This window comes from Lithobates pipiens, unplaced genomic scaffold (assembly GCF_037356315.1).
Source record: "Lithobates pipiens isolate NorthernLeopardFrog02 unplaced genomic scaffold, aLitPip1_a1.2 Scaffold_23, whole genome shotgun sequence".
In the NCBI taxonomy this organism is placed as follows: domain Eukaryota; kingdom Metazoa; phylum Chordata; class Amphibia; order Anura; family Ranidae; genus Lithobates; species Lithobates pipiens.
In genome coordinates this window covers 58,295,513-58,322,713 of record NW_027507785.1, presented here as the reverse complement: position 1 = coordinate 58,322,713, position 27,201 = coordinate 58,295,513, and the positions used below count along the sequence as shown (strand labels likewise).

The 27,201-nt window shown below is 46.5% G+C and overlaps 1 protein-coding gene and 1 long non-coding RNA gene across 3 annotated transcripts in view; one reads left to right on the top strand and one right to left on the bottom strand.

Moving 5' to 3' along the window:
• LOC143927560 (solute carrier family 26 member 6-like) overlaps positions 1–23,936 on the bottom strand; it is an 82,834-nt gene extending 58,898 nt beyond the window's left edge. Inside the window, exons 1-4 of one of the 2 annotated variants that reach the window (XM_077451693.1) lie at positions 23,782–23,936; positions 10,694–10,856; positions 8,547–8,686; positions 2,214–2,324 (exon numbers count right to left, since the gene is read on the bottom strand). In XM_077451693.1, coding sequence (XP_077307819.1) covers positions 2,214–2,324; positions 8,547–8,686; positions 10,694–10,824 — 382 coding nt within the window. In that variant the 5' untranslated portion in view covers positions 10,825–10,856; positions 23,782–23,936. Of the gene's footprint in view, positions 1–2,213; positions 2,325–8,546; positions 8,687–10,693; positions 10,857–17,077; positions 17,319–23,781 lie in introns of those variants that run through there. The other variant, XM_077451694.1, reaches the window with a different exon arrangement.
• A 15-nt stretch (positions 23,937–23,951) lies between these two features.
• Positions 23,952–27,201, top strand: part of LOC143927562 (uncharacterized) — a 51,820-nt gene continuing 48,570 nt past the window's right edge. Inside the window, exon 1 of the long non-coding RNA XR_013262286.1 lies at positions 23,952–24,124. This is a non-coding gene — a long non-coding RNA (uncharacterized LOC143927562). The remainder of the gene's footprint in view (positions 24,125–27,201) is intronic.

The window sequence follows — 27,201 nt, the reverse complement described above, 5'->3', positions numbered from 1 at the left end:
CTACGCTTCCCTGTCTTGATTGAAAAAAAAAAAAAAGTAAAAAAGTGATATCTTTATTACACACACACACACACACACACACACACACACATTTTCCTTAAAGTGGTTGTAAACCCTTACAAACCACTTTGACCTACAGGTAAGTCTAGATTAAGGCTTACCTGTAGGTCCAAGAAATATCTCCTAAACCTATATGGTTTAGGAGATATTTGCCCGAAAACGGGCACTGCTGTCTACAGCGGTGCGCATGCGCACTGAGCGCGGCATTTCCAAGAATGGAGCTGCCGTGCGTGTCGACTCCTGTGCGCATGCGCGGGAGTGACGTCATCGCGGCTTCGCGGAATGACAGCGGCGGAGCTGCGAGACCCCACCAACAAGATGGATGCGGCGGACTACAGGGGACAGCGGCGACTTCGCTGGCTCCTGTGTCAGGTAAGTGACACATAATGGGCTACTATGCAATGCATAGTAGTCCATTATGCTTTGCCTTTGCAGGGAATGAAAGAGGAAGTAAACTCATCAGGTTTTACTTCCTCTTTAATGGTCCATCAACTCCCATTCCGATAGCTAACCGCATTGCCTTGGTACAGGCAATCCTATTAGAGACTGGAATGGCAGTTGGCAGATCCTAGCCACAAGTGAACCACATTGTGACAAGTATACATTATTCATTATTCCTTCTCTTCTTTTTCCAGCAGTGGGAAATTCTGAAGGCCAACATATTAACATGAAGGCTTTTCCCTGCAGCATTCTCCTGTGAGCCCAGAGTGGTTTGATGACCAGGCCCGTCGCAACAGGACAGGCAAAACAAGCAATTGCTTGGGGTCCCGAGCTGGCCTGGGGCCCCAGCCGCGCCACCGCTTCCTATAAGCTGCAGCCTGTAGCGTGGCCGAGCTCCTCTTCCTTCCTCCTGCAGTCTGCGCGGTACAGGAGATTCCGTTTCCTGTTCCCGGTCAGACTGACAGGAAAGTGCACACACTGAGTGCTCACTTCCTTTCAGTCCGGCCGGCCGGGAACAGAAAACTGAATCTCCTGCCATGCGGTACGCGGTAGGGAGGGGGGTTAAAAAGAACACGGGGGGGGGGGCGGGGAGGAGTAGTAAGGGGGGGGGGGCAGTCATCAAGACCCATTTAGTAATAAAAATATGGTAGCTTGCTGACCATAATAAAAACAATTACCATAGCTTTCTTTCCATTTTCTTTCTTTACCATCCCATTTCCATCTTAGTGTTTCTTTTTTGAAGCAGGTAATATTTATTAAAGGCTTTAATAAATATTACCCGATTCAAAAAAGAAGCAATAAGATGGAAATGGGATGGTAAAGAAAGAAAATGGAAAGAAAGCTATGGTAACTCTTTCCCCTCATTAGATATCGTTAGATATACTATGTCCACTGTACAAGATGTTATCACTTATCCATAATTTATATGCCCAGCCATATGGGTGCTTTAAGACCTCATTGTTTACTGCCACAATGCTTCCATGTTGGTGTGTACGTTTTGCTTGGGGCTCCCAAATTCCTTCAAACGGCCCTGTTGATGACACACACCTAGGGGAATATCCTTCATGTCTTGGGCTTACAGGATGTGGGGGAAATGATGCTGGGTATCATTTTAACTAGAAGAGGACCGGCACTGGATCACAGAGTGGCAAGTCTGTGCAGAAACCTGCCAGATAGCAGTTCATGAACTTTAGACCCCTTTCACACCAGGGCGTTTTGCAGGCGCTATAGCGTTAGAAATAGCGCTTGCAAAACGCCCTAAAGAAGCTGCACCATTGTCTGTAGTGTGAAAGCCCGAGGGCTTTCACACTACAGCGGTGCGCTGGCAGGACGTCAGAAAAAAGTCCTGCCAGCAGCTTCTTTGGAGCGGTGAAGGAGCGGTGTGTTTACCGCTCCTCCACCGCTGCTCCCCATTGAAATCAATGGGGCAGCGCTGTAATCGCAATAGCGGCGTTTTGCCGGCGGTTTTAACCCTTTCGCGGCCGCTAGCGGGGGGTAAAATGCGACGCAAATCCGGCGGTAAAACGCCGCTAAAAATAGCGCCGTTTTACCGCCCACGCTATCAGCAGTGTGGTGTGAAAGGGGTCTAAAGCTTGATATTCTGGCAGACCAGATTAAACATGCCACAACTTGCCTACAGGTATATTTTATAAAATAATCATTTATTGGCAAAAAATGATTAATAAAAAGGACTCCTAGAGCATTGTACTTACCTGCCGAGATGTGTCGGGATGTGCCGAATATGGTGTAAAGCAGTACAGGATAGAATGATGAGTAAAGACCAAAGACAGGGGGGACCCCAGCCAGCAGGGCATACGCTAAACCTACAGACCATCAAAATAGAAACCAAATGAAAATAATATAGATTTATACTTGGGTAAGGAATTACACATCTGCTAAAGACATTTACATCAAACATCCCGGAACGTGGTGAAAGGTGCTATAAACTTCTTGTTTAACAGATCAGTATGGAAGAACCTTGACATTTAATGGTCGGGTGCCACCTGACTTGCTTCCTGTAAACTGCCTGAGCCGTCTCCCAGTTCCTAAAAGGGTCAATGATTTAAAGAGGAATGTAAACTATTTGTGTTACAGTTTGTAGGCTTCCAGAACATCCAGGATCTTCAGGACCTCTGGGATTCCCATGAACTCCGGCACCTCCAGGATACTGAGCTAGCCATTACCTGCCGAACCAGTTTGCCTGACCTGACTATCCTCTTGCCCACTTCAACAACTGCCTGAACCTGACTATTCTCTTGCCTATTGTGACCCCTTGCCAGGACTTGACTACTTTCTTGACTGCCTTGACCTGACTACTCTCTCACCTGCTGCAACCCCTGCCTTGACCAGACTACTATTTTGCCTGCGTTGACCTTTGTCTGTATCTGAACACTCCTTTGCTTGTCACCTGTCTGAACACTCTCTTGCCTGCCTTGACCTCTGCCTGGACCCGAATACTTTCTTGCCTGCCTCGACTTCTGCCTGGACCATGGTCAGAACTAGGGGGGTGCTGGGGTGGGCTAGGGAAGCCCCCTGTCCGGGTTTTGAATCATGTGTCCAGGTTTCAGGTAGACTGAAACCCGGGCACATTATTCAGACTGAGCTGTGGCTCCCCAAGTAACCAAGATAGTCACACACACAAATCTGTTGTCGTCCAGGAGCTGAAGGGCAGCTGTCTTGGGGCAGGTTTAGCATCACTGGGTGGCAGGGCGATGATGCCAGCAAGAACTTTTTGGCCACACCCACCGTTCGCTGCAGAAAGCTAGGATCGCTGCATTACTACTCTCCTTGGGGTATCCAAAAAGGTGTCCCTGGCCACTAAAGTGTTCATGTTTGGCTTGATGAAAAAAAAAAAAAAAAAAAGTGGCAATCGTAGGTGTGCCCCCAGATTTAAGTTGTGCCCCCAAGTCTGGCCACTCCATGGATATTTTGCCTGGCCGCTGAGCTCCTTCCCTGCATTCCTGCACGCAAGTTCACGACAAGGGGAGAGCAGCAGTAAAGTCCAGAAAGGAGAAATGGCAGAGAGGAGAGAGCTAGGGAGTGGTGCAGGCTGTGTTGTGCTCTACCCTCCTGTCAGGACAGCGCTCCTCCATGCGGCAGATAACACTGGATCACTCTTACATCAGACTGTACAAACAAACAAACACACACACACACACACACACACACACCCCGATTACCCACCCTGTAGCCTAATGTCCTGCTGCCGGGAGAGGAGTAGCCCTTGGAGGACATGGAGAGTAATCAAACCCTGTACAGTCCAATTGTGAACAGTCACTGCACCATAGCCCATTATGTTCAGCAACGCATTAGTGGGGAGATCCTGAAAGCCAGGACTAGGTACTAGTATGCAGCAAAGAAAACCAGGGACCATTCTTATTTCCAACAGACATGTGCCGATAAATTTTGTTCTGAATTGAAATTTGGACACATTTTTTGTTATTCATAAATTCGGATGTATCAGAATTTCCGAATTACAATAGTAACGAATGTAAACGAACCTGAAATAAGGTATCAAAAGTTTGGATGAAATTCAAATATTTTTCGAATCAAAGAGTTTTCCAAGGACACTACAAGATGTCGTGGAGTCTTACTCTGAGCACGCACGGAACAGGCAGCTATGAAGGCAGTTACATCAGCACCTAGACTAGGCCAGAATTGCTGGGAAATGGCCCAAAAGAGTTGATTCTTCCCAGGGTGGCCAGCAGCCTTAGGAGAATGGCAAGTCTGGAGCACGGCAGTACGGAGACTCTCTGGGACAAAGCAGCGGTCACAAGGTTTCTCAGGAGGACCATGGACCTGAGCAGCAAGAATTTTGTCACCCAAAAGAGAAGCGAGACTGTGCGAACTGTAGTCAGAACACAATCAGGAGGAATCACAGAATCCAGAACCGACTTCCTTTTGGAAGTGGAGGAAAATTATCGTGACAAAGCGTCAGCCCTTACATTCTTAGTACCGGGTAAGAATGAGACAAGAAAAGAGACCATTGCTCCCTTCTGGGAGAGAGGGGTTTAGCCTTAGACCAGAATGTGAAATTCTTATGGTCAGTAATGCCGCATACACACGATCGAATTGTCCGGCGTACTTAGTCCAGCAAACAATCCGGCGGATAGTCCGGCGGACTTTCTACCGAACGGACTTGGCCACACACGGATACACAGAAAGTCCGGCGTTTGCTAGCGCGATGACGTACAGCACGTATGACGGGACTAGAAAAAGGAAGTTCAATAGCCAGTAGCCAATAGCTTTCTTTTTCGTACTTGCTTCTGAGCATGCGTCATTCTTAGTCCGCCGGACTAGCATACTGACTAACGTATTGTCCGCTGAAACCCAAGTCCGGTGGAAAAATTGGACTGCAAAAATACTTTCTAAGTCCACCGGACTTTACGCTGAGAAAGTCCGCTGAAGCCCACACACAATCGAATTGTCCGGTGAAATGCATTTCGGCAGACTAAGTACGCCGGACAATTTGATCGTGTGTACGCGGCATAAGAATGAGAACCGGCACAGTAGTACCTTCGAGGAGCTGTCTACATTCTTTCAGGGCTAAAATGATCGCTAATAGCTCTCTCTCACCAATCTCGTAATTGCACTCAGCAGGTGACAATTTCTTGAAAAAGTAGCCACAGGGATGCATAGCGCTCTCAGAGGTAGGACGTTGAGACAGAAGGGCGCCAACTCCAGTCTCAGAAGCATCAATCTCAAGGATAAAAGATAACGTAGGATCAGGATGTGCCAACACAGGAGCAGAAACAAAGGCAGCCTTGAGACTCTGAAAAGGCCTTAATGGACTCCGAAGACCAACTCTGTGGGTTACCGTCCTTTCTGGTCTATCAGTCAGGGGCTTGACCAGAGACGAGAAGTTACGAATAAACTTCCAATAATAGTTGGCAAAGCCAAGAAAGCGCTGCAGAGGACGTAAACCCATGGGTCCATCGAAAAACCAGCACTGGAAATCACATAACCCAGGAATTTAACCTGTTCATGATGGAATCCACACTTCTCCAATTTACAATAGAGATTGCTTTCTCTTTCTGAAGCACACGACAGACATCTGTGTGGTGTCTCTCCAGGGACTTGGAAAATATGAGGATATTGTCAAGATAAACCACCACACATAACTGCAACAAATCTCGGAGGACATCGTTAATAAATTCCTGGAAAACCGCTGGGGCATTACAAAGGCCAAAAGGCATTATGGATGTACTCATGAGGCCTGTTCTAGTATTAAAACGTAGTTCTCCACTCATTGCCATCCTTAATACTCACGAGATTGTATGCCCTTCTCAAATCAAGCTTCAAGCTCCCTTAAGGCGGTCAAATAACTCCGTAATCAACGGAGTCGGAGAGGCATTCTTCATCGTGAAACGACTGAGACCCCTATAATCAATACAAGGTCTCAGTTTACCACTCTTCTTTTTCACAAAGAAGATACCAGCAACAGCAGGAGGCAAGTATTTGCGGATGAAAGCTCGACAAAGTGTGTCAACACAACATACGCTTCCATGGCCTTATCCTCCATGACTGACAAAGGGTAAACCCGGCCATGAGGGGGTACGGCACCAGGTTAAAGGTCAATTGTGCAATTATACGACCGGTGTAGAGGCAAACTACTGGCTTGACCTTTGTCAAAGACATTGCTAAAATCGCGGTACTCCTCCGGCAGGGAGGAGAGTGAAGAGGTGCACAGGACCTTGGCTACCTTCTGGAAGCATGTCTTACTGCATTGTGGCAACCAGAAGAGAACCTCAGCACAGAGCCAATCAAAAGAGGGGTTTGTGCCTCTGTAACCAAGGATAGCCAATAACCAGAGGAAAATTACTGTAGGTGAGGAAATAACTTGAAATTGGATTATCTCGTGGTGAAGAGCCCCTACAGCCATGGACAATGGAACAGTCTCATGAGTTACATGGGCAGGCTGTAGAGGTCTTCCGTCAAGAGCATGGTCATCCGCAGAACTTTTTTCAGGGGAGGGCATCATTTTAGGGTCACCCATGCACCTCCCCTTTTTGACAATGTCATTATCACATTATCATGGTCAGAGACTGTAGACGTAGTACAGTTCCTAAGATTAGTAATGGATAATGACCAACAGGCCCTTTTATCAGACCCAGCGAAACTACAGCAGTGATCCCTCTGGCTGGAGGATCGATCATTCTGGGTCCCCCGGGGGGTAGACTCCGCCCGGCACACTCCTCATTCTTTGTCCTGTAGCACTCTCTCCCTCAGCTTTTTTACAGGCTGCAGTCTCTCAATCTCTCTCTTGATCAAGTTGTAGCCTCTTCCTTGTGGAAAATGGGGCTGCCAATCTTTGGGGCTACATGTCCCATGATGCTCTCCTCTCCTGGTCTCCTTTGCTTGGCCCTCAGTTATGGCCAATAGGGAAGGAACGGAGCGGGCAGGAAGCCCTGATAGCGGCACAACTGTGCTAAATTTAAGATCGGATTCCCAATTCCAGGGGGGGCACTTGACCCCCCTTGCCCCTTCCTGCTGATGCCCATGATCAAGAGCCTCAATGGCAAGTGGAAAGTCACGCAGCTGCAGTGGAATCGAGTTCTTTGATACAAAGGCAGCATCAATGAACAGGCCTGCAGCCCCTGTATCTCGGCAGATGACTCAGCCCAAGAAAGGCAAACCGAAACCAGGGGCTTATCCTTCTGGATAACTGGGGATGAAACAACGTCACCCAAGGTCTGTCCAGGACAGGACCTCAAGCTTCAAGCGTCCTTGAATGGTTAGGACAAGACTTCAAAAAGTGATCTGCCTGGCCACAATAAGGGCACAATCTCTCAATCCTCCTAAGGGTTGAGCGAGTATATCACGGGCTGCCATCTCATCCTTGATGGTATCCGAGAGACCATGAGAAAAAGCAGCCGTGAGGGCCTCATTGTTCCAAGCAACCTCTGCTGCCAGGAGTACGGAATTCAATGTCGTAATCGACAACAGTTCTCGTACTCTGTTCGATGGACATGAGGCACTTGGCAGCAGAAGCGGAGCACGTGGGAACAGCAAAAACCCTTTTAAACAAAGTCACAAAGCCCAGGCCAAGGGTCTCTCAGAAAGCAAAGATCACGAAAACCTACTTTGCTTCTGTTCGTGGGAAACGCCTGGGGCAGCATCTCAAAGTATATCTCAACCTGGTTGAGAAACCATCTGCACTGGACTGGTTCGCCCCCAAAACGCTGGGGAAGCAGAGCGGAACCACACATACCTCTTATGGAGGCAATACTCAAAGCGGTTGCCTGCACAGAGACTGCCTGCAACACGGGCAGCCAGAGTGGGAGATTCCAGGTGAGCCGTGTGACTCAGGAGCGTTTGTAATACCATGGCAAACTGATCCATGCGGTGATCCTGCTCATCCAATCTGGAAAAAATATTACCAATAAGTGGATTGACTCCATCATCTGAATTCAGGGCCTTCGCCTGCTGTCAGGAACCCTGAATCAGACTGAGACAGAAGTACAGTTAAATCACACTTGTTTAATAATAATAATAAAAAAAGGTAAACAGAGTAAACTTTGTCAAAATATAACCAGAATAGATAGACAAGCCAAAACGTCAGGGAGCCAGAGATGAGCGTAGTAGAACAGCAAGCAGGTTCTGGAGCCAGAAGGAATGTCAGCCAAGCAAGTCTTTAAGAGGAACACAGGACAGCATCTCTAGAGATGTGACCAAGGCGAAGGCAGAGATCATCTGGACTGGACAGCTTAAGTAGACAGGACTGATGAGCAGGATATCATCAACAGGTGAGTCACTGTGGAGAGATAGGAGCTGGCAATTAGCAGACAGGAAAGCTGAGCACAGCCCTGACACAAAACATGGACAGTTAAGGAGCTATGCATACCTGTGGGATCCCTGTGAATCCTGGAAATTGCTGTAGTAGGCACCACTACTACAGTGACCACCGCTACCTTCCAACTCTCAAGTTGGAGAGTCAAAATAAGTAAAACTAATGGGGCAAATCTGTAATCAATATAACCCAAAAACTTAAATTCTTGCCTAAACCCAATCATGACTGGTTCTCTTGCAAAGCCCGAATTCTGTACCTTGTGGTAGTTGGATGATACCAACACTGATCCCGGATATTATATCCCCCAACAGCCACTCTTTGACAGGATATCTCGGCAGCCAACTAAGTATCGGAATAAATTTCAGGAGAAGGGATTTCACGACTGTCCCAGAACATCTGGAATACAAAGAAACGCAGCGTGAGCACAGCAGGTTAATAGGTGCACCTAGAATTATCTCCACGCTATTCCCTCGCCAAGGTGAATTAAAAAAAACAAGCGGAAATGAGGAGGACACTGGGGAAGAGACACGGCTCAGTTGTTGGAGCTAAAACCTCTGATGCTGGAAGTATTCCACCATGGCTTCACCGACATATGTCTGGATGAGACAATCTTCCCATCACATTACCAGCCATGTGATAAAGAAAGTAATAAACCCATATAATAGAATACATGAATAATGGAAACCCAGATGTATCCTAAATATTGTATGGAATGGGATTCCGGAACTTGAAAACCGCCAGCTCTAAACTTTTTATCCGTGTTCACCAAGAGGTAATTCTTTTCCGAAGTCAAGACTTTGTATGTGCAAAGTTGGTGTTATTATCACTATCCACTGCCAGCCTACAGCAGCTGGAAGATGTACAGAAGCCTAAAATGGAACGGTTGATTTGCACAGATAGTGAACCCTTTCCCTGCCACACACACACACACAGGCAATTTTTAACCAAAAGCCAAGTATCCTACCAGCATGTCTTTTGAGTTTAAGAGGAAACCGGAGTATCTAGAGTAAACCCAAGTCAACATGGGGGGGGGGGACATGCAAACTCCATCTGAATAGTTTTCTGGTTGAACCTAGAAACCCATTGCTTATTTTCCTCTTTCGTTTACACCAGATGCATTTATATGCACGTTCATAAATAATGCCCAAAAATGCAAAAAAAAAAAAAAAAAAAAAACACACTGCAAACCTATGGAGGCACTATTCCTTCCACTGACACCAATGATGGGGCACTATTCCTTCCACCAACACCAATGATGGGGCACTATTCCTCACACTAACACCAATGACGGGGCACTATTCCTTCCACTGACACCAATGATGGGGCACCATTTCTCCCACTAATACCAATGATGGGCACTATTTCTCCCACTGACACCAATGATGGGGCACCATTTCTCCCACTGACACCAATGATGGGGATCTATTCCTCCCACTGACACCAATAATGCTGGGGCACTTTCTAGTCCCACTGGCCCTAGTCTGACCCCCCCCCCCCCCCCCCAAAGTCTTAAGAACAGTAAACTGACCCTTAGTATAGAAATTTTAGAGATCCTTGTTCTAGCCAATCTAACGAGTGGGGCACTATTCCTCAAAAGACATAAATGATGGGGCACTATTCCTTCTACTAATATCAATGATAGGAAACCATTTCTCCCACTGACACCAATGATGGGGCACCATTCCCACCACTGATACCAATGATGGGGCACCATTTCTCCCACTGACACCAATGATGGGGATCTATTCCTCCCACGGACACCAATAATGCTGGGGCACTTTCTAGTCCCACTGGCCCTAGTCTGACCCCCCCCCCCCAAAGTCTTAAGAACAGTAAACTGACCCTTTGTATAGAAATTTTAGAGATCCTTGTTCTAGCCAATCTAACGAGTGGGGCACTATTCCTTCAAAAGACATAAATGATGGGGCACTATTCCTTCTACTAATATCAATCATAGGACACCATTTCTCCCACTGACACCAATGATGGGGCACCATTCCCACCACTGATACCAATGATGGGGGCACCATTCCTGCCACTGACATCAATGATGGGGGCACCATTCCTGCCACTGACATCAATGATGGAGAGCTATTCTCCTCACTGACACCAATAATGAGCCAATTTTCCTCTCAATGACACCAGTGATGCTGGTGCATTTTCTACTCCCATTGGCCCTAGTCTGGCCCTTTGTATAGAAAGACTGGACATTCTTGTTCTAGCCAATCTAATGAGTTTACATTCATATTCTTCTACAAAACCAAATTCACTGTGACTGCGCTTTTTTTTATTTTTATTTTTATATTGGATTTTTCATCCAGCTCCTGGCAGATCCAGCGTAGATGGAAGTTTTTTTTTTTTTTAAATACGCCTGTGTGCATGCTATGTTATGTTAGTGCTCACCGGAGTCTCTTCTTCATTCTGGAGAGAATTCGTGGTCCGGCATCCTGAGATCTGGGAGCGAGTTCCTCCAGCTCTGCTTCACTGAAGGTCAGCTGCTTCATTCCATGATCAGGACTTGGGGGGGCGGCCATTCCGGGTCGGGGTACACCCTCCTATCACAAGGCTTAAAAAAATAAAAAATAAAAAAAAAATACGGTGAATTTTTGTAAGAAGCCGACTGAATAAAGAGAAGAGCTGTGTGCAAAGTACAGATACAGAAAACAGAATTTATTATTACTTATTACAAATTACCATCTGATGTCATACGGAAGGGGATGCTTTTTCCTATTTAAAGTAGTGGAGCTTCACTTTAAGAGACCCTGCCACCCGACCACTCCATACAACAACAATCTTCCCATAAGATTATATGTGCCTTTCATGTATTTTATACATCTTTATTTATGCTATTATATAAAAGCCTTCCTAGTGTAGACATCTAAAACACCTGAGACTGCGGTTAGGTGTCGCCCCAGCAGACTTATGCCACGTACACACGATCAGAATTATGGTCGGAAAAAGGTCTGATGGTTTTCCTGACAGAACTCCGCTCAAGCTGTCTTGCATACACACGGTCACACCAAATTCCAACCGCCAAGGCATTAGAGCTGTCATTCAAGTGACAGTCAATAGCCAGGGTCACCAACATTTTCCATATTAGGGATTTACAAAAATTTGCAGAGCAATTTGTCCGGTGAAACTACATTTTCCGTGCAAAAATCGAATGTTACTAGGCGATCTTCTTTCCAGGTCGAATTTTCTTCATTCATTCAAACTTTTCCAGTATGATAGCCACACTGTATATTTTACAAATATTCACCAACTGAACAAATTTTTTTTTTTTTTTTTTTTTTTTAAGAGAGTCCCCCCATGCATTAGGGTCCTCATCAGAATCCCCCTTACATCAATGTCCCCACCAGAGTTCCCCTTACATTAGGATCCCCATCAAAGCCCACCTTTAATCAGGTTACCCATCAGAGTCTTCCTTACATTAGGGTCCCCTTACATCAGATCAGGGTCCCCATCAGAAGCCCCCTTACATCAGGGTCCCTATCAGAGTACCCTTTAAATCAGGATAACCATTAGAATCCCCCTTACATCAAGGTCACCATTAGAATCCCCCTTACATCAGAGTACCCTTTACATCAGGGTCCTGCTTACATCAGGATCCCCATCAGAGTCCCCCCTACATTAGGGTCTCCAACAGAGGCCACCCCCTCTTACATCAAAGTCCCCATCAGAGTCCCCCCTTATTATCAGGTCCCGATTATATTCAATAGTCAGCCTCTATGTCAGTTTGTGCACTTTGAAGATACACCACTGACTCTAGCTGCAGGCTGGATAAAATGTTACAGCAAGCCAGATGTGGCCCACCCGCCATAGTTTGGAGACCCCCTACATTAGAGGGCGTCAGGAAATACCACATTATGACCACTAGATGGAGCTGATGATCATAGGAAATAAATAATTACTACGATCCTCAGCTCCATCTAGTGGCCATAATGCAGTATGTTCCCTATTTGTGTAATTCTTACGAAGGACAACCGACCAGCCGAACAACCAACTAGCTTAGTAAAATTCGATTTTACCCCCAATGGTACAGAGCAAATGAACATGGAGTTTCACATTACATTTATTTCTTTTTTTATACTCCCATAACTGTCAATTTCCAAGCATTAGACAATGTATGGTTTATTTTGAATTTTTGCTCTTATAGTTGTACTGCTAATGCCAACCCAATAATGAATTTTATATTATCAAAACATATTTACCATCATCATGTACTGAACAGTAAACCGGACTTACAGTTTTGGTCCCCGGGGCCCGTCCTGGCTGACCTATATTATATCCAGCACACTTCTGAATTATCTGTTACAAGTTGGCCATCAGGTCTCATCGGTGGGAATAAAATTCTCATACAAATCGGTGGATCCGAATGCAGAGATTACCGTAAACGCTGCCTTCTTCCAATAGAATAGATTTTGTCTGCCAAACTCGCCCAATGGGCCACAATGGATGCCCATTTATCTGTGCCAATGTTTTTAAGCGTTTCTCAAAGCTCAATGTATTTACATGTCAACAGTGAAGGTGTTTTGAGCCTTATTTTAATCTGTTTTTATATAATTACAATAATTAACTTAAATGACATGACAAATTAGATCATATAAATATCAAATCATTATGTAGACATGCGGCAAATGATCTGCGGCACATGTGCCTTAAGTTGTCAGGCCTTGCTCTAATGTACTCTCCATCACTCCTCTCCCTGGGAAGCAACATCAAAAGGTTATGTGGGGAGGTGAAGGGAGGGGCAGAGGAGCTGGGCCAGCGCAAGCAGTAATTAGACACTCCTATGAAGAAGAGCAGGCTATGATGTTGGGAGGTCAGGGCCTGCCCTCCTGTATGGGATCCAGGCACCATAAGTTCAACAAGGGGGCCCAGAGCAGCAGGAGTGGGTGTAATTACTGGAACCAATCTGCCTGTGGCCCTCCCCGTGTTTACAGTGCTTCAGTGTGTGACTGAACAGGGTGCCTCTGTACAGAGCGCTTCCTGTTCATTCACTCTATAGCTGCAGAGAAGGGATTAAAGCGGAGATCCAACCAAAAATGGAACTTCCGCTTTAAGGGAGGTGACCCCCTGACATGCCACATTTGGTATGTCTTTTTTTTTTTTTTAGGGGGGAACCCGTACCCTCTTTTCGGAGGTACCCTGTAACCATTTCCTCCTGGCGCACCGCGGCACCAGAAAGGAGATCACCTTTCCCCCCTCCCTCTCGGCAATCTGGGACACGTCACAGGTCCCAGATAATTGCCCAGCCAGTCACGACGCGTGGCTCGTGCATGCGCAGTGGGTGCCCAGCTGTGAAGCCACAGCCGGGCGCCCACAGTTACAATGCCAGTGCCACAGAGAGGAGGTGGGGGGGGGGAGCGAGCGGGGCTTCGATCCCCCGCACCGCTGGACTCCAGGACAGGTAAGTGTCCCATTATTAAAAGTCAGCAGCTGCAGTATTTGTAGCTGCTGACTTTTATTTATTTATTTTTTAAGCAGAATTCCGCTTTAAGGGATCTATGTCTCAATGTCTTTCTCTGTCTTGAAAGTGAGATGTTGGGTGTCCATTTAGACCCCTAATATTTTCACCAACCTCCAGAGCTGTTCAAAAAATGAAAAAAAAAAAGTTAAGGGCTCAGTCTCAAAGGTATTCTGGTTGCATGGGTGAGAGTGGTTTGTTCATGCAGCTTGTGCTGCCCCTTAGGCTTGGTTCACTGTCCCTTTCAGCTATTATTTATGGGAAGGAGAACATTGCAAGTTAGTACTTAAAATACTTTTTATAGTGTGCTTTTTTTTTAGGTTGTTCACTTCTTGTTAGTCTTCTTCCAGCACATCCCACGGATGCTCGATTGGACTAAGATCTGGAGAATTTGGAGACGAAATCAACACCTTGAACTGCTTGTTGTGTTCCTCAAACCATTCTTGAACTCCTCAGACCAAACCAACTACTTCCATTGCTCCGTGGTCCAGTTCTGACGCTCACGTGCCCATTCTCACTACTTCCATTGCTCCGCGGTCCAGTTCTGACGCTCACGTGCCCATTCTCACTACTTCCATTGCTCCGCGGTCCAGTTCTGACGCTCACGTGCCCATTCTAGGAGCTTTTGGCTGTGGACACGGGGCAGCATGGGCACCCTGACCGTTCTGCGGCTACTCAGCCCCCCCCCATACACAACAAACTGTGATGCTCTGTGTGTTCTGACACTTTTCTATCCAAACCAACATAAACTTTTTCAGCAATCGGAGCAACAGGAGCTCTTCTATCGGATCGGACTACATGGGCCAGGCTTCACTGCCACGTGAATGGCGCTAAAGATCTGAAAAGCCATGTAGTACGTCACTACGTTTGTGTTTGTTGGCCGACAATTGTGTACAAGACAAGTTCCTGGCCAATTCCCTTCAGACAAAAGGCTGACGTTGTGTCTGCGGAAAATCCGATCGTGTGTACGGGGCTTAAGGCTCTAAAATGCCCAATAGGATTTGCCAGTCAGCAGGACATGGCCAGAAACAAGCCCTCCTTTTTTGGGATCAGTTCCAGAACCGCTCATGGGTTTTTCAGCAGTGTCATTTGCACCTGGACATGTATAGACCTTGTATCAGTCTTGATGACATCAGGACCCTCGATCACTAGAGCATAGGAGGAGAAGATGCTGTAGAGACTGATCTAGTGGTTCCAGTAAATCTTCTTTTCCGTGTCTCTTAGACCTAAGCAAGCCGTCAACCCCTTGAAGTGCGGACAGAGCCTCACTTGCAGTGGAGAATTGACAAATTTCCAGGAGATGAGCATTTAAAACAGAGAATACAGCATTTGGTCACTAGATGGCGCTAATTATTATAGGGATTTCTTATGCTACTTAGCACCATCTGGTGGCCAAATGCATAATTTTCTGTTTAACCACTTGCCTACCAGGCACGCAAAGCGGTTCTATTGTCTTTTTTTTTTTACTTTTACCTATAGGTAAGCCTATAATAAGGCTTACTTGTAGGTAAAAAAAAAAATCTCTCTTAAACCTGTATGGTTTAGGAGATATTCGCCTCGCAATGAGCCGCTGACTGCAGCGGCGCATGCGCACAGGGGATTCTTGGCTGGAAGCCCGGCAAGCACTGGAAAGAAATCTCCTGCGCGCATGCGCGGGAGTGACGATATTGCTGCTCAGGCCACTCACATCGCCGGAGCCGCGATACACGGAAGACATGCCGAGGGAACATGTCAGCTCCCTCGGCGTGGACTGAGTGAGATGCCGACGCCTCGTTCTAAGGTAAGTATTTCATAATGAGCTAGTATGCGATGCTTTTCATTGCTGGGCGAAAAATTTAAAAAAATAAATAAAAAAATCATAGTGTGAACAGGCCCTAAAACTACTTTAAATGCTTGCTGATTGCAACACTCTTCAGCTTCTGCAAGCAAAGGCTGTAAAACGTCCAGTAGGATTTGACAGTCAGCATAACGAAACAAGCCCTCCTTTTTGGAATCAGTTAACAAATAACTTGCTGAACAGCTCCTTGCTGAAAAACCAAGGAGCTGTTCAGCAAGTTATTTGTTAACCGATTCCAAAAAGGAGGGCTTGTTTCGTTATGCTGACTGTCAAATCCTACTGGACGCTTGATTCAGCAGTGCTTAGGATCGGATTAGTTTTGCGTGTACCTTAGACCTAAACAAGTACTTAACCCTTGAAGCGTGGACGCAGCCCCACCGCGAGGGAGAATTGTCAAAATTGTCAAGCTTCCAGGAGATGAGCTTTAAAACAAAGAATACAGCATTTGGTCACTAGATGACGCTAATTATTATAGGGATTTCTGATGCTACATAGCACCATCTAGTGGCCTATTGCATAATTTTCTGTTTTAAATCTTGTTGAATGCTCAATAACATTTTTTTTAATTATTTCTTTAAGTAAATGCATGTTTGCTGGGCAATTTGCTATGCAATAAAAAAAAAAAAAACACAACAATAAAAAAAAACACATAGTGTGAGTAGGCCCTAAAACTATTTTAAATGCTTGCTGGATGCAGCACTCTTCAGCATCTGCAAGCTAAAGCCTCCTACACACGATCAGATTTTCAGCAGGGAATTGTGTGATGACACACCGTTTGCATAAAATCCGTCCGTTCGTACGCTCCTTCAGACAATCGTTGTCCAACTTTCCACCAACAAATGTTGGATGGCAGGCTAGTAAATTTTCGGCGCACAACAGTCTGTTGTCAGATTTTCCTATCGTGTGTACACAAGTCCATCACACAAAAGTCCAAACACGCATGCTCAGAATCAATGCTCACCAAACAAGACATTAGCAGAAGGTGCACAAAGGGTTGCGCTCAAGAGCTGTAGTACATCACTACGATCGTGTTTGTTGGCAGACCATTGTGTGCCGTTAGTATGCAAGACAAGTTCCCGGCACACGCCCTTTGGACAAAAGTCTGACGCTCTGGCCAACAATCAGATCGTGTGTATGGTGGCTTTAGGCCAGTGATGGTGAACCTTGGCACCCCAGATGTTTTGGAACTACATTTTTCATGATGCTCATGCACTCTGCACTGTAGTTGAGCATCATGGGAAACATCTGGGGTGCCAAGGTTCTCCATCATTGCTTTAGGCTGTAAAAGGTCCAGTAATGATTTAAAAGTCAGCAGAACGTGGCCAGAAACAAGCCGTCCTTTTTGGGATCGGTTAACAAATAACTTGCTGAATGGCTTGATGGCTTTACAGCAATGTCATTTGCACCAGGAGCTGTACAATCAGGTGACATAATAAAATGAAACACCTATTCTAGTTTTTGCATGCACACATTGCACTCCTACCTATACGATGCAAGTCCCGGCGGTGAGTTTTTATTGCGTCCTTTACTTCCCACAGAGGCGGCCAGGAGCCCGGCTGGTCACGCGAACACTTCCTCGCCTGTTTTTATTGTGCTAAAAAGGACTTTGAGCCGTGTTCTTGCTGAGCCATGTATTCTAATAGATCATTCATAGATTATAACAAGCCGTACTCTACAACCTCGCCGGCCCTGAACGGTGCTTTAAAAAATAGGATATGCGCTTAGCTTGGACGCAATTATTCGGTGGTGTGCGAAGTCTTTACCTATAACATTCAGCTGAATAATTACAACTGCTGACATCTCCAGGTAACACAACCGGTATAATTATCTCCCCGCCCTCCAGCCAGAACCAACAAAAGGGAAATCTTGGCTCCTGCTTGTAAACTGATTGCTGGAACAAAGGTAAAGGTAACTCATCTCTTAAAGTGCTGGAAAACTACAAATCTAAAAAAAATTTAAGGACAATTTTAAAGACACTAAAATTTAAAGAAACCCTGTCACCAGACAATTCATCATGCAACAATCTCCCGTAAGTGAACATGTTGTCCTTGAAGTTGATGTCAGAAAAACCGGGCATCGCATTTTGTTGTGTATGGGGCTCTGTAGCCGCAGACTAGTCAAGGTGCCCATGCTGAGCCGTGTCCACTGCCAAAAAGTACCTACTAGGGATGAACTCAGGCGTGTTCGTACGGTCCACGTGCAGAGCCCGCCAGGAAGTCGGCGCAGCGCTGCGCTAATCACAGTCGGTGAGACATTTCCCGATCTCTGCAGCCGCACATCGGGGCAATGTCTCACTGCCTGGGATTAGCGCAGCACTGCGCCAACTTCCTGGCGGGCTCTACTCCTGGAGCATGCGAACACGCCTGAGCTCAACCTTAGTACCTACAATGGACACGTGAGCATCAGAACTGAACCACAGAGCAATGGAAGAAGGTGGCCTGGGCTGATGAATGGTTTCTTTTATATCATGTGGCTGGCCGGGTGTGTGTGCATCACTTACCTAGGGAAGAGATGGCACCGAGATGCAGTATGGGAAGAAGGCAAGCTGCGATCATCTACGGGCGGCTTGGTGCCAAGATAGTACAGCACACCTTCAGAGGTCTAGTAGAGTCCATGCCTTGATGGGTAGAGGCAGTGTGATGCTTTGGGCAATGTTCTACTGCAGTGATTCTCAACTCCTGTCCTCAGGACCCACTAACAGGCCAGATTTTAAGTATTACCTTGGGGAGATGCAGACTAGAATACTGCAAACACTGAGCAGCAAATTATATCACCTGTGATGTATTTCAGTTATCTTGCAAACCTGGCCTGTTAGTGGGTCCCGAGGACAGGAGTTGAGAACAACTCAGAAAATATATTTTTTTTGGGGGGGGGGGGGGGGGGCGCAAACAAACTAAACTGTGCCCATCAAACGCTGCCACTCTGCCCAAACACAGCCACTTTGCCCATCCATTGCTGCCACTGTGCCTACCCGGCACTTATCCTGTCTCGTGGGGCAGCGGGTGACAGCGGTGAGCTTTGTCCTCCATTAGTCTCCTCCCGTCTGGCGTCCAATCACAGCGCCTGTCGTTTCAGCCAAATCAGGTGACGGGTAGGGATGAGCTCCGGCGTGTTCACACAGCCCACATGCAGAGCCCGCCCGGAAGTCGGCACTGCACTGCACTAATCACAGGCAGTAAGACATTTCTCGATCTCTGCAGCCGCACATCGGGAAATGTCTTACTGCCTGTGATTAGCGCAGCTCAGTGCCGACTTCCTGGTGGGCTCTGCACATGGGCTGTGCGAACAAGCCGGAGCTCATCCCTAGTGAGGGGTAACAGACCTGAGCACTTGATTGGCGGAGAGGAGGTTCTGTGTTAGGACAATGAATATTCATTCACTGTTCTAACACACCTAGGTCATCTTTTTTGACGCCCATTAGAGCCTATGGCTCTAATCAGGTGCTTTAAAAACACCCCCTGCCACTGTAATTCAGGCGCCTGGCAAGAGGCCGGGCGCCTGAATAGGGGGTAGTAGCGGCGGCCGTGGATAGATTCAATGCAATGCAATGCATGAATCTATCCATTGGTCATCCATTGGCTGGAGAGAGGGGGCAGCGCCCGTGCGCCCTTATGGACGCACCGCCACTGGAACCACTGCAATAGAACATTGCCCAAAGCATCACATTGCCTTCACCCGTCAAGGCATGGACTCCACTTGTTGAGAACCACTGATCTACTGGAAAACCTTGGTTCTGCCATTCATGTGGTTCTTATTTGACATGTACCACCTACCTAAACATTGTTGGTGACCAAGTACACCCCTTCATGGAAACTTCCCTGAAGGCAGTGGCTTCTTTCAGCCGGATAATGCGCCCTGCCACACTGCAAAAATGGTTTGATGAACACAAAACGGAGGTGTTCAAATTTTCCAGATCTCAATCCAATCGAGCATCTGTTGAATGTGCTGGAAAAACAAGTCTGATCCATGGAGGCCCCAACTCCAACCTTGCAGGACTTGCTACTGATGGCTTGGTGCCAGATACCACAGCATACCTTCAGAGGTCTAATGGAGTCCATGTCTTCTTGGGTCAGGGCTGTTTTGGTGTCAAAAGGGGGACATACTCAGTATTAGATGGGTGATCATAAAGTTATCCTAGGCTGATCGGTGTATGTGCATTTAATGTATTTTATGCAGGTTGACTTCTAAAACTTCCATCGTTTAGACATCCAAAAGCCCTGAGACCGCTGCTGGGTGCCGCCATCTTGGATGTGGACTTGACCAGGCCCCGTCCCCCTGTCCTACCTAACAATCTTCAACACAGCATGTATGGCACAGGGTGGAAGGCGGAGCAGGTCTGGACAGAGGATGGAGCAGGTCCTCTTCTGAATTCTGGGATGGACCTAAAAGGCTCCGCCCTGCGTCAGCGTCATGCGTTTGCATGGTGCGCTTGGGCCAGCTGTCAGTATCGTGGGAAAAGATTATGCATCCTCCTTACAGTATAACTAAGCCCTCGTTCACATGGAAAGCGACTTTGAAATTGTGCAACTTCATCTGAAATCGCACGATTTCAAAGCCGCATGTCAGTGCGGCTTCAGGTGCGTCTTTGAAAACATCAGTGTGGCTTCATGCGCAGATGTCTCTGCCAGTCGCGCCCAAAATTTCCAAAAGTAGTGCAGGAACTATTTTTTTCAAATCGATGCGGCATTGCAAAGTCGGCGTCGCACCACTTTGAACAGTGCCATTGCCGACAATAGGGTGCGACTTGTCATGGCATTTGACCTGTCAAATCGCATGACAAGTTGCTCCATTATGAACGAGGACTAAAAGTAATACTTTTTTTTAGTACTGGATAGAGTGCAGAGGGATTAGAACCCCTGGCAGGTTTTTTTATTTATTTTTTCCCGTCTGTGCCCCCGTTAGGGAGATTCACCCTCTCTGTTTGTCCCGCTCACACATCACCCAAACTGAAAAAAAATTAAATAAAAAATTGGGGTTTTACCATAACAGGAATAGAGGGGAAATCTTCCAATGGGGACACTAGTTCTGGTGACACCCTGGGATTTCCTCACATGGAGGGATTTCCTCTCACTTCCTGTTTGGCTATGACAAAGATGGAACAAAAAAAAACAACTGACCAGTTTGATTACAAAACCCATTACAACCACTTTAACCTACAAGTAAGGATGAACTCCGGCGTGTTCGCACAGCCCACGTGCAGAGATCGCCAGGAAGTCGGCACTGTGCTAATCACAGGCAATGAGACATGGTCCCTATGCGCGGCTGCAGAGATCGGGAAATGTCTCCCTGCCTGTGATTAGCACAGTGCCAACTTCCTGGCGGGCTCGCGTGTTCGCACAGAGCTCATCCTTACAGGTAAGCCTAGATTAAGGCTCACCTGTAGGTGCAAGAAATATCTCCCAAACCTAAAAGGTTTAGGAGATATTTGCAGTAATAGCGGCACCGATGTATACGGCGCATGCACCATAGACATCGGGCGCAGGCGCACTGAGCGTGACGTTTCTAACGGCGATCATGCCTTTAGTAGCAGCACCAGAGCGCATGTGTGGGAATGATGTCATCACAGCTCCGGCTAGTCACGGCGCTGGAGCCGCGATACCCGGAAGTCACTCCAGGATAGATGGCGGAGGAGGAGAACGAGGGCCGATGCGGGGGCTTCAATCTCAGGTAAGTAATTCATAATGAGCTAGTATGCTATGCATACTAGCTCATTATGCCTTTGTCTTGCAGGGTGTATTTATTTTATTTATTTTCAGATGCTTTACTTCCTCTTTAACCACTTAAGCCCCGGACCATTTGGCTGGCCAAAGACCAGACAACTTTTTGCGATTCGGCACTGCGTTGCTTTAACTGACAATTGCGCGGTCGTGCGACGTGGTTCCCAAACAAAATTGACGTCATTTTTTTTCCCCCACAAATAGAGCTTTCTTTTGGTGGTATTTGATCACCTCTGCGGTTTTAATTTTTTGCGCTATAAACAAAAAAATGCGACAATTTTGAAAAAAAATGCATTACTTGTAACTTTTTGCTATAATAAATATCCCTAAAAAATAACATTTTTTTCCTCAGTTTAGGCCGATACGTATTCTTCTACATATTTTTGGTAAAAAAAAAAAAAAAATCATTGCAATAAGCGTATATTGATTGGTTTGAGCAAAAGTTATAGCGTCTACAAAATAGGGGATAGATTTATAGCATTTTTATTAATACATTTTTTTTTTTTTACTAGTAATGGCAGCGATCAGCGATTTTTTTTTTTTTTTTATTGTGACATTATGGCGGACACGTCAAACAATTTTGGGACCATTGGCATTAATACAGCGATCAGTGCAATAAAAATTGCACTGATTACTGTAAAAATGTCACTGGCAGTAAAGGGGGTTAACACTACGGGGCAGTGAAGGGGTTAATGTTTGTCCTAGGGAGTGTTCTAACTGAAGGGGGGAGGGGACTGTGCAGGGAAACTAACAGAGCGCTGTTCATAATCTGTATGAACAGACGATCTGTCAGTTCACTGCTCAGAGAAGCAGGAGCTGTGTGTGGTTCTCCGCGTGCCCCGAGCAATCGCGGGAGCAAGCGCCCCCTAGTGCCCATTTACGTTACCGACGTAGCATAACGGCGATTCGCGCAGCCGAGCCATGCTGCCGCAGTACAACTGCGGCGGCTGGTTGGCTAGCGGTTAATCAGCCACAGAACCTGTGTAATTCATATGTGTTCAGGTTTAAAGAGGAAGTAAACCCTCTCTAATTAAAAAAAAAAAAAAAAAAACGTGCAGGACAGAGGCATAATGAGCTAGTATGCATAGCATATTAGCTCATTATGAATTACTTACCTGAGATCGAAGCGACCCTCGTCCACCTCCTCCGTCCCCGCCATGATACCCGGAGTGACTTCCGGGTGTCGCTGCTCCGGCGCTGTGACTGGCCGGAGCAGCGATGACGTCACTCTGGTACGTGCGCATGGCAGGCGTCAGTGTCGGCATGATCGCCTTCAATAACGGCACGCTCAGTGCGCCTGTGCCGTTGCTTTTAGGGGAATATCTCCTTAACCATGTAGTTTAACCGCTTCAGGCCTGGACGATTTTACCTCCTTCCTGACCAGAGCACTTTTTGCGATTCGGCACTGCGTCGCTTTAACTGACAATTGCACGGTCGTGCGACGTGGCTCCCAAACAACATTGACATCCTTCCCCCCCCACAAATAGAGTTTTCTTTTGGTGGTATTTGATCACCTCTGCGGTTTTTATTTTTGGTGCTATTAAACAAAAAAAAAAAGAGCGTAAATTTTGAAAAAAAAAAACGCATTATTTTTTACATTTTGCTATAGTAAATATCCCCCAAAAAATATATAAAACATTTTTTTCCCCTCAGTTTAGGCCGATACGTATTCTTGTACATATTTTTGGTTAAAAAAAAAAAAATATCGCAATAAGCGTATATTGATTTGTTTGCGTAAAAGTTATAGCGTCTACAAAATAGGGGATAGTTTTATGGCATCTTTATTAACTTATGATTTTTTTTTTTTTACTAGTAATGGCAGCGATCAGCGATTTTTATCGTGACTGCGACACGTCGGACATTTTTGGGACCATTGTCATTTATACAGCAATCAGTGATATACAAATGCACCGATTCCTGTGTAAATGACACTGGCAGTGAAGGGGTTAACCACTAGGTGGCAGTGTAGGAGTTAAGCGTGTCCTGGGGCGCGTTTCTAACTGTGGGGGGCGTGGCTATGTGTGACACGTCACTGATCTCTGCTACCATCACAGGAAGCAGATATCAGAGACACTGTCACAAGGCAGAACAGGGAAATGCTTGTTTACATTAGCAACTCCCCGTTTTTCCTCCCCGTGAGACGATCGCGGGTATACCCGCAGCGATCGAGTCCGCGGGACCCACGACCCGACTCACGGGGGTCCCAGCCGGCGTGCACGTGATGGCATGGCGGCATATTTAAAGCAACGTACCTGTACGCCCATTTGCCTGTCCGTGCCATTCTGCCGGCGTACATCGCCATGCGCTGGTCAGGAAACGGTTAACCGCGTAGGTTTGGGAGATATTTCTTGCACCTACAGGTGAGCCTTAATCTAGGGTCACCTATAGGTTAAAGTGGTCTGTAGGGTTTACAACCACTTTAAAGGGATGAGGTGGCCACCCTACAAGTCCTGGGCAGCACTGTACTTACCATAGGGTGACCGGACGTACAGTCCCCGAGCTGAGCACACTGTCCTCCCCCGGCTACAATCTGTCCCCAGCAGGGAGCGGCGGCGGCGGCAGCCTCACGTCTTGCACAACATGTGAAGAACAATGCACTTGCCGGTTCTGCACATCCTGTGAATGGAACAGCCGGAACGGTTCTTCCAGGGACAATGTACACTGGGGACGGATTTGGGTGTTGCACACAAAACCGCACCAATCCACATGCAGGAGATGCTGGGACTTGTTACCTGCAAAGTGGAGGGGAGAGTGTCAGGAGCGAGCTGTGTACATCCGGGGGGGCTTCTGAATACTCTCTTTCTCCTAGACAGGTGAGTGAGAGAAGAGGGTGACCATAGTGTATAGTGCACCATAGACACAGACACACTACAAGGGGCAGACATATGTTTCCTGTGGGTGGCCCACCCACCTCCATCACTCACCTATCAGCACTCTGGGGTCTCTTCTTTTCTTATTATAATGCTGGGCTCCCACCAGACGATTTTCTCATTAGTATTAAACTCGTATCCCTGTGTGTATTTCTTGTTTCATTTTGGTTTGTGTATAAGATGTGCAGCAGTTTCCTTAATGTGGTGCTGAACCCCAAAACAAGAAAGCAGTGGTGTCAACATGGGGGGGGGGAGCTGACCGTGACTGAAGCCCCGAGTGGGTTCCCAAAAAGCCCCGGGTCTCAGGTGGGCGCTGTTCTATCAATAGCCCTGAGCGCCGCCGAGGGACACATGGCAGGTCCCGCCTTCTGGAACCTGAAGCACCTATGATGGACATCCCAATGGTGGGACCGCGGGACGTGTGACGTCCATCATAGGAATTACAATGCGGCCGCCGTGCCACATCGATCCCCGGTCGGCACTCGGGCGGGCGGCTCTCCTCTCCCACACCACGGCTGAGCTGCTGACGTCTATCACCTGGTCAGGTAGGTCATAGAGCTGCATGATTCTGGGCAAAATCAAAAAAATTTTTCTGTTGCTTAGAATAAAAAGATCACGATTCTTGCGACATAATTTTTTTTTTTTTTTTTTTTAGGAGCGATTGATGGAGAGCGATTGATTTGAGAGAGATTGAGATTTATTGAGAGAGATTTATTGAGAGAGATTTATTGAGAGAGATTTATTGAGAGAGATTTATTGAGAGAGATTTATTGAGAGAGATTTATTGAGAGAGATTTATTGAGAGAGATTTATTGAGAGAGATTAATTGAGATTGATTTATTGAGATTGATTTGAGAATGATTGACAGAGATTCATTGAGAAAGATTGATTTGAGAAAGATTGATCCACCCATCCATCCATCGCTCCAGTCTCCAAATGTATCCACATCTACGCCCAGCATCATCCATCAATCCTTCCAGTATTCACACCCAGCATCATCCATCCATCCATCCTTCCAGTATCCACACCCAGCATTATCCATCCCTCCAGTCTCCACAATGTATCCACATCCACACCCAGCATCATCCATCCATCCATCCCTCCAGTCTTCACAATATATCAACACCCAGCATCATCCATCCATCCATCCATCCATCCATCCCTCCAGTCTTCACAATATATCCACATCCACGCCCAGCATTATCCATCCCTCCAGTCTTCACAATATATCCACATCCACGCCCAGCACCATCCATCCCTCCCTCCAGTCTCCACAATAGAGCTGCCACGACGAGTCGACATAATCAATTACGTCGACTACAAAAATACGTTGACGTGCGTGCAGGGCGTCAATACGTCACACAGTGAGAGTTGCAGGTCCACACCCCCACCGCAGCGCTTCTCTCATCCGGATCCGTGTCTCCCACTCTCCTCCGTGCTGCCGTCCCCCTCTCTTCTCCCCCTCCATGCATCTGTCCCCCTCCGTGCTGCCGCCCCCCTCTCTTCTCCCCCTCTGTGCATCTGTCCCCCTCTCTCTTCTGTGTCCCCCTCTGTGCATCTGTCCCCCTCTCTTCTCCCCCTCTGTGCATCTGTCCCCCTCTCTCTTCTGTGTCCCCCTCTGTGCATCTCTCCCCCTCTCTTCTCCCCCTCTGTGCATCTGTCCCCCTCTCTCTTCTGTGTCCCCCTCCGTGCATCTGTCCCCCTCTCTTCTCCCCCCTCTGTGCATCTGTCCCCCTCTCTTCTCCCCCTCTGTGCATCTGTCCCCCTCTCTCTTCTGTGTCCCCCTCTGTGCATCTGTCCCCCTCTCTCTTTTGTGTCCCCCTCTGTGCATCTGTCCCCCTCTCTTCTCCCCCTCCGTGCATCTGTCCCCCTCTCTTCTCCCCCTCGGTATCTCAGGATGGAGAGCGGAGGTAGAAGCCGGTAAACCCGGCTCCTTCGTTTTCAGAATGGACAGAGTCAGTAACCACTGACTCTGTCCATTCACATAACTGAAACATTTTAACTGCCTGTGATGACGATGTCTCAGTTAATGAATGGAGAGAAGCCGCTGTCTTCTCTCCATTCATTATCAGTGCAGCAGAGGCTACAGAGAAAGGGACTGGGGAATCTCTGTCTCCAGTCCCTTTCCCTGTCTCAAATGGGAGATGTCAGAGGTCTGTTAAGACCCCTGATATCTCACCATAGCCTCCCAACAGGGCTGATAAAAAAAAATTGCGTTAAATAGTAATAAAAAAAAAATTGTAAAAAAAAAAAAAAAACACACCAACACTGTCCCCACGCACCCTCCACCTTAAAAAAAGAAAGCATTGTAAAAAAATAAATTATAAACATTCATGAACTTCTGAACAGAAAATAAAAAGCTAAGATAAAAGAATATATATATATATATATATATATATATATATATATATATATATATATATATATATATATATATATATATATATAATTTATTTCTTTTATCTTAACTTTACAAAAAATAAGTACATAAAAAAAAAAAGGTAAGATAAAAGAATATAACTACATACTTATATATATATATATATATATATATGTACTAGTTATATTTTATCTTGCCTTTTTTTTTTTTTATGTACTTATCATTTTTTGTAAAGTTATCCAAAGGATTAATTAGCTAATCAAAAAAAAACCCACTAGATTAATAAAAAAATAAAATAAAAAAAATTATCGTATAGTCGATGACTAATTGAAAAAATAATCGATAGATTAGTCGACAGACAAGTTGCAGTTCTGCTCCACAATGTATCCATATCCACGCTCAGCATCATCCATCCATCCCTCCAGTCTCCACAATGTATCCACGCCCAGCATCATCCATCCTTCCAGTCTCCACAATCTATCCATATCCACGCCCAGCATCATCCATCCCTCCAGTCTCCACAATGTATCCACGCCCAGCATCCTCCATCCTTCCAGTCTCCACAATCTATCCATATCCACGCCCAGCATCATCCATCCCTCCAGTCTCCACAATCTATCCACGCCCAGCATCATCCATC